At 41.2% G+C, this 6466-nt stretch overlaps 1 protein-coding gene across 13 annotated transcripts in view; it reads right to left on the bottom strand.

The window, feature by feature from the left end:
- The window catches only part of RIMBP2 (RIMS binding protein 2), a 268024-nt gene that overhangs the window by 8227 nt on the left and 253331 nt on the right, over positions 1-6466 (bottom strand). For 7 of the 13 annotated variants that reach the window (XM_019507085.1, XM_019507079.1, XM_019507082.1 and 4 more), the window contains 3 exons: positions 4719-4887; positions 1947-2012; positions 428-531 (listed from right to left, as the gene is read on the bottom strand). In XM_019507085.1, the coding sequence (XP_019362630.1) occupies positions 428-531; positions 1947-2012; positions 4719-4887 (339 nt within the window). The remainder of the gene's footprint in view (positions 1-427; positions 532-1946; positions 2013-4718; positions 4888-6466) is intronic. The other 6 variants (XM_019507081.1, XM_019507084.1, XM_019507091.1 and 3 more) reach the window with 1 other exon arrangement.

The following is a 6466-nucleotide window of genomic DNA, read 5'->3' as shown; positions in this document are numbered from 1 at the left end:
CCAGCCCTAATGTCTATGAAATCTATGAAATCTATAAACAAGAAAAAACGGGTGCCTTTGGGACGCGAGGGCATTTGAGGTTCGTAACCTCTGCATTCAAAATTAATTGCTGTGCTTCAGGCTACCTGTTTTTTAGTGCGAGCTGGGATGCTTCTGAAAAGTAATCCATACTCTAGGAAACACGCAAAGTAGACGGGGAATAAATATTTCCACTCTCACTCAAGCAAATGTGTATTCCCATCATCTCAAACTCTACATTGTTTCTTTCGGTAGCTCTGTTACATACACCAATATGATTTCATTGTATTCCTAAATCATTAGATAATGTGCTGAGCAGACCTGTGTGACTCCTGAGTGGGATGTTCAAGAGCATGTCTGAACCACCAAAAACAAAACAGTTGCACTTGTTTGTGATTTAAATCAATACCTCTACATCAACGTTAGGAGAACTTTCTCTTGGGTCATAATCATATAGTGCCACCATCCTCCTTGTCGACACCGAATGTTGCCTGCCACTCCGTCTGTTCCTTTCTGTTCCAATCACAAGGAGGAGAAGAGGAGGAAAGCTATCAAAGTTACTTGGAAAAACAGCACAGCACAACTTCTCCACCCTCCTCACCCTCTCCACCCTGCGTCCATCCCATTGTTAATTCCTCAACTCTTGTAATAAGCAACTTGGAATCTCTCTCTTGCAAACTGGACAGGAGACCAAAAGGATATCAAATCTCTTAACATAGCCATAGGCTCCAAAATAAAATACACTTCCAAAGCAGCTCTTAAGCTCTTAGCTGTTGGGTTGATCCTACTATTCCTAAGATGCTAAATTCTCTCAACAATGGTTGGTTAGCTAAAACGCTGATCATTTGAAGCAGACAGTCTTTCAGTTAGAAGAATGAGGTGCTACCAGGCATTTACACAACAGATGTTCAGATTTTTACCGTTTCTCTTCATTCAGACTCACTATATTCTCTGCCTCTCTCCCCCTGCCTGAATTCAGTAGGATTGTTGTGCTTGGTGTTAGACTTGCCCTTCTCATCAGGGTGTTAGGTTGAGAAATTAACATTTTCTCAACCAGCCCATGGCAAAAGTGGGTTTGGTCTTTTTTTTTTTAAATCAGTTCTGTAAATGGGTTTGAATATCTTCAACCCTACGTGACTACAGAAACCCATTTTCCAATTTTCAATAAGTTTATAAGTTTCTTTGGAAGATGGTGGAAGGAAAGAGGTAAAACTTACAGTTTCTAGAAACCAGGTGGAATGTTTGTTGACTGACATTAAACATTTACAGGGAAGCCGGTGAAGGGCTTAATTTTAGAACTGGATGAGAGCAGCATGAGTCTTGCAGATGATGCCGTAGCAAGAGAAACATGCTGGTTAGTTTGACTGACAACAGGCATTGAGGGCCGTCTGATGAGCTAGTGAACGGCAGTATGCAGTGTGATATTGGACCCTGGGATTAGGAGCAGCTGCAGGACTACCGCCCTGGTGGGCCAGGAGAACTGTAGGTTTGGGTAAGGAAGGGATACTGCATATTTGGAGAAGTGTGAAGCATGCACTCTAGCTTTCACACACCTGTTAGCTGGTAATGAAGCATTCAGCCAGCAGAGATTGCTTGTTTTCCCTAGTGCATGGGTGAGTGCTATAGGCCCAGGTACCAATGAAAGTGTTTTATAGAAAGAGCAAGGAGAGGTCCAAAATGAAAGGATGGATCGTTGCAAATTTAGGACTCAGCCCCCACCCGGCAGCATGAACCAACTCCTATCCTTAATGACTGCCTTGGAGAAATGATTGCCCCCTTTGCTGGGAGACGAGAGAACGCCCATTCTTAAGCACTAAGGGCCCCTCTGCTTCCAAAGGAGATCAAAGGCATAAAAAGTAAATCTAGACAGCTCAAAGCATTTCAGCTCATTTACATCTTGAATCAAGTTATTGTTTCTTAGCACAGACCTCTTTTAGACTTTCTGGATCTGCGGTGTACAGAGCGTGTGCTCTCTTTGAAACGGTCACAGTTGACTTCAGGAAAGGAATGCATACAAATAAAAGAAGAGGAAAAGATATGAAGCTATTCAAAGTCCTTCACTTTTAAGGATTTAATGTGGGCAAAGGATTAAGAAAATATAGTAACGTGATCCCAGCACATAAAGTGCCTGACACTAAGACTAAAGACTCGGAGACTCGCAGCATAAGGCAGGCTGGCAATTTTAGGACCCAGTCCTGCCAACAGATACACAGGGGCAGACTCCGTGCGACACACCACATGACAGCACGGGTCCAAGCCTGAGAATCTGTTTTGATGTTCCAGCATTATCTGTATTTAATTTAAAATTAAGCCAAACTCTTGATAATGCTTGATCTCTAGAGTGCTGGGTGTGTTTTCTTTGAAGTGTAGCTAGATTTTTTTTTATCCAGATCTAAAAGAGAAGAAATTTCATTTGCTTTGACAGTGTAAAACTATTTAAAGGTGAACTGCTAGGGGGTTGCTAGCCACAAGACCTTTCTAGAAGACTTCAGAATGAGAAAAATTATATCTAAGGATATAAATTAGGAGGATATTTTAACACAAATTATCTTTCCCATGAAAAGTCTGAGGTGCACACTTCCTGGTTTCTCTGCTACCATGGGTAACATTATCAGGAGCATCCTACCCCCAAAAAAAGAAAATGGTCATTGGGTCTTACAGAAATACCTTGCTGGGTAACACCCCAAGAATAGCCAAATTTTTCAAATCTTGGGGCCTAAATTAGTTGTCTAAGTCTGAAGTAAGCTGCCTCCTGTTCACAAGTGTTCTGGGCCCACAAATCTTACTGAGGTAAGTAGTTAAACATGGCTTTTTGGGTAATTTTTATCAGAAGCAGCTGATTGACTCAAAGCATAGTAATAAGTCCTGTATTTAAAAGTGAGTGAAGGCCAGATTTACCAGTGCATCTGCTGCACCTTTAGATGTCTAAACACACAGTGACATTCACGAGAGAAACTAACCCGCCATCGAGGGAAGCAGGCATGTAACTTAGGTCTAACATACCAAGGTGCTTTTGCAAATCCCACTTGGCACCTATATAATACACCTGGCACGTGGGGTACATGCAGATGTTACACTTAGATTGACCTAACTGGGGTGAGGTCGATTTAAGTGCTAAACTGTGAATATATTCAGGGAGTCTAGATCTGGCCAAGCATGGCTGGCCTGATCTAAATTAGTCCACCTAAGGAGGTGATCTACTACGTAGTTCAGGCTAATCCGTACTCCATATAACCGAATGTGTGTACATGCTTGGAGCGCAGCCCTGGGGCTAGGAACGCTCAGCCCTCACCCCAGCCACCAGGCTGATTTTCCCAACCCGCCCCCCTCCCCATCACCCCAACCCTGACCAAGCTATTTTTAGCCTTCCAACTCCCTCAATCCCAGACAGACAACACTCCCCCCCAATCCCACCAACACCCTCCCCCAAAATGCACCAGCCCTCTCGTGGACCTGCTACTCCACCTCTCCTCCCCTGCCTCTGATTCTGCCTGCCCCTTCCCCAACTTACTTAAATCATTTTTTTGGTGCAGCGCCTAGCACCGGCAAATGCGTGCAGAAGTGGGAACCCGATCTATGATCCTGCGGCTTAAAGTGAGCCACGTGCTCTTAGATCGGGTCCTGGAAATGTCTGCATGTGTCCTTACACTTTTAGGAACAGCCAGTGTTTCCTATTTATTTTAGGTGTTTTTAAAATTTTACACTAGAAGCTGAATTCTGGCCACCCACATTTGCATTTAGCCATGATTCGTTCTCTCGGTTTCTTTAGGTGCCTTAAATCCTCTAGCTCTGGCAGTCAAACTAGGGTTGTTAAACTTAGATTTAAAGAGTTAGTAATTGCTTTGTTTTCTTTAAAACGGTTAGCGTATTTTCAATCCAGCCAAACAATTTTGGATCATTTATTTTGAAGCAACCACGTTCACAGTTCACTTTTAAATAGGACTGAACCAATGTCAGCCCTTTACAATCTCTGGTTGATTATTAACACTGAAATTTTAAAATTTGACCTTGCTTTTCCTGCCCTGCAAATATACTACATACCACTACATTGCTTTTTTTTTTTTTTAAAGACACGTATAACGTCTCTTTCTGTTTTGAGCCAATTATGTTAAATCTGTGGTTCAGTGCTATACAGAAATGGATCTGATTGAACTGAAAGGTTTGATGATTTTGGTATCTTTTAAAACCTTTTGAATCTGTAGCATCAACCTAGATAATGTCACACATAACCCTTTGCCACCATCCCTTTAAATTTATGGTAAAGTAGGAAAATGTAGAAGAGTAAAAAGAACAACAAACAAGTGATTCTTTTTATGTTTTCCAGCAGTGAGCATATTTATCAAGCATCTCAGCCCTGCATACTCCAAAGCAGAGGGATCTTGTTCTGTGTCTAGAAATCTTTCAGAGGTTCAAAGATTTGGGAGGGAGAGAAAAGGGGGAAAGGAGGGGAAGAGGGAGAGAGAGTGTGTAGTAGTGAAAATAGGACTCTTCATTCAAGACACTGAGAGTGAAAGAGCTTAAAACATTCTGATTTTTCTCGTTTTCTTAATGAAGATACTGACACAGAATGTATCCCATAGTGTAGTAGATGGCTGTACGATTTAGATGCGTTTGCCATATATTTAAAAAAAAAAAAGCCAAAGCAGGTACAGCCAAGTTAACAGTGCCAAACCAATGAAGCCACATGTATTTTCCCTTACCTATTTTCTCAACGGGTGTATTCAGAGGAAGAAACCCTTGTTTCAGAAGCTGATCCATCATCTCCTCGTCATCTGCTTGGATTTCAGAGACCATATTACATGGAATAAGGCCAATTCTTGTACAGGTTTCCCCCCGATAGAATCCATCCGCATCTTTATCTCCATAAACCTAGTAGTAGTTAAAGAATAATGATTATGGTCAGGCAATATTTGAGCCTTTCGAAGAACTGGGCTCTTCAATCACAGTGTTTATCTTTGGCTGCTCTGACAAAGTGACAGCACTATTTTTGGGGCTTCTTTAGGTTAATCTAAATTGTGGCTCCAGTTGGTTATGGAGAAATCTGGGGTTTTTTTGTTAAAAAAAAGTATGATAAAAGCTTTCCCCACATACATTCACAAGTATCACTGCTTATAAGGGTAGGTCCTATGCTCAGTAATAAGCATTTGCAGATGCAGACCAAAACACTGTTGTTTTTTAAGTAATTAGACTTTACATTTGATCAAGAGAAAGGTGTGTGTGAAATCTAACGCATCTATTTGAAATACGTATGTACCCTTGTTAATCAATGGAATTAATTCAGTTTAAAAAGTATGAGGCTTCATTATGAGGCTTCATTTATGATAACAGATATGTCCAAAATAAGTAACATCTGATACTAAAATACAAGCCAATTAAGCTTCAGACCAGATACTTTTTGCAGGATAGCTGAGAATTCAGTATTGCGTGATATAGCATAATATTTCTGTCTTTGCGTTCGTAAAAATGAATGGAGTACAAACAGCAGGGGCTGCTATGGGCAAACATTTTTGTGGATGATCTTTTATCGGGCCAACTGCATGATTGGGATAGTTGCAGACCAGCTTTTAAAGGCGGGGCTTTCTTCTCCGAGGCTACAAATAAACAGACTAGATCAAAGAACGTATGCCTTTAAGCCATTTCCAGGACCACACTACTGACTGATTTGGTCTATTTTCTTGTCCAAAGGCAGAAGATACTATTAATTGTTTATGTATGGCCATTTTTTTACTTTTTTAAACCCACAGATCCTGTTGAAAGATGGTCTCCGGAACTAGCCCTGGATCCTTGCCAGTTATCTAGAAGGGGATTGTTTTTGTTGTTGGATTAGCTAAATGCCTAATCTTTGGTCCCTGTTTAGGGTTAGATGCAAGACAGGTGCTCTTACGCTGGGTTGGAGCATTTATGAGCACATGCAAAAGTGAAGAGCCAAGTGCCTGGGCAACTTAAAAGTCAAAGTGAGGTGCCTATGAAGGACTTCCAGGGTTGCAAGTTTTCAGGATCACTATTTTGGATTAGGATACCCAAGTCTGACACTGAATTTGGCCCTATCGTTCTAAGTTACTCTCAGCAGTTTTACCTCGTATCTAATTCTTTTTTAAGCCATAAGTACTAGGCATGAGTTCTGGGCTGTATGATATGTAAATGCACGTGGCTCTTGGAAAAAAGTCAATAACCCTGCAAAGGAAGAGTGGACCTGCTTGTGAACTTAGCCCATCACTTCAGTTCTGACAAATTATGAAGACCTATTTGCAATTTTTTATCTTTCTGAGACAGAACTACCATGGAAATGTCCTTTTCCACAGTATCTCTGTTCTTCCAATTCCAGGACCAAGAACTGCAGAACTACATGGGAGAGTGAGAGAGCAGCACTCCTCTATTTTGAAAAAGGGTAGGTTTACTTTGATTTCAGTTTTAAATTATGATTTAACAGGAGTTCTAGTTTTCCCTA

The sequence above is a fragment of the Gavialis gangeticus genome, unplaced genomic scaffold (assembly GCF_001723915.1).
Source record: "Gavialis gangeticus isolate Ggan-Ray unplaced genomic scaffold, GavGan_comp1, whole genome shotgun sequence".
Classification (NCBI taxonomy): Eukaryota; Metazoa; Chordata; order Crocodylia; family Gavialidae; genus Gavialis; species Gavialis gangeticus.
Note: the sequence above shows the minus strand (reverse complement) of the source record. Positions and strands in the feature narration are given on the sequence as shown.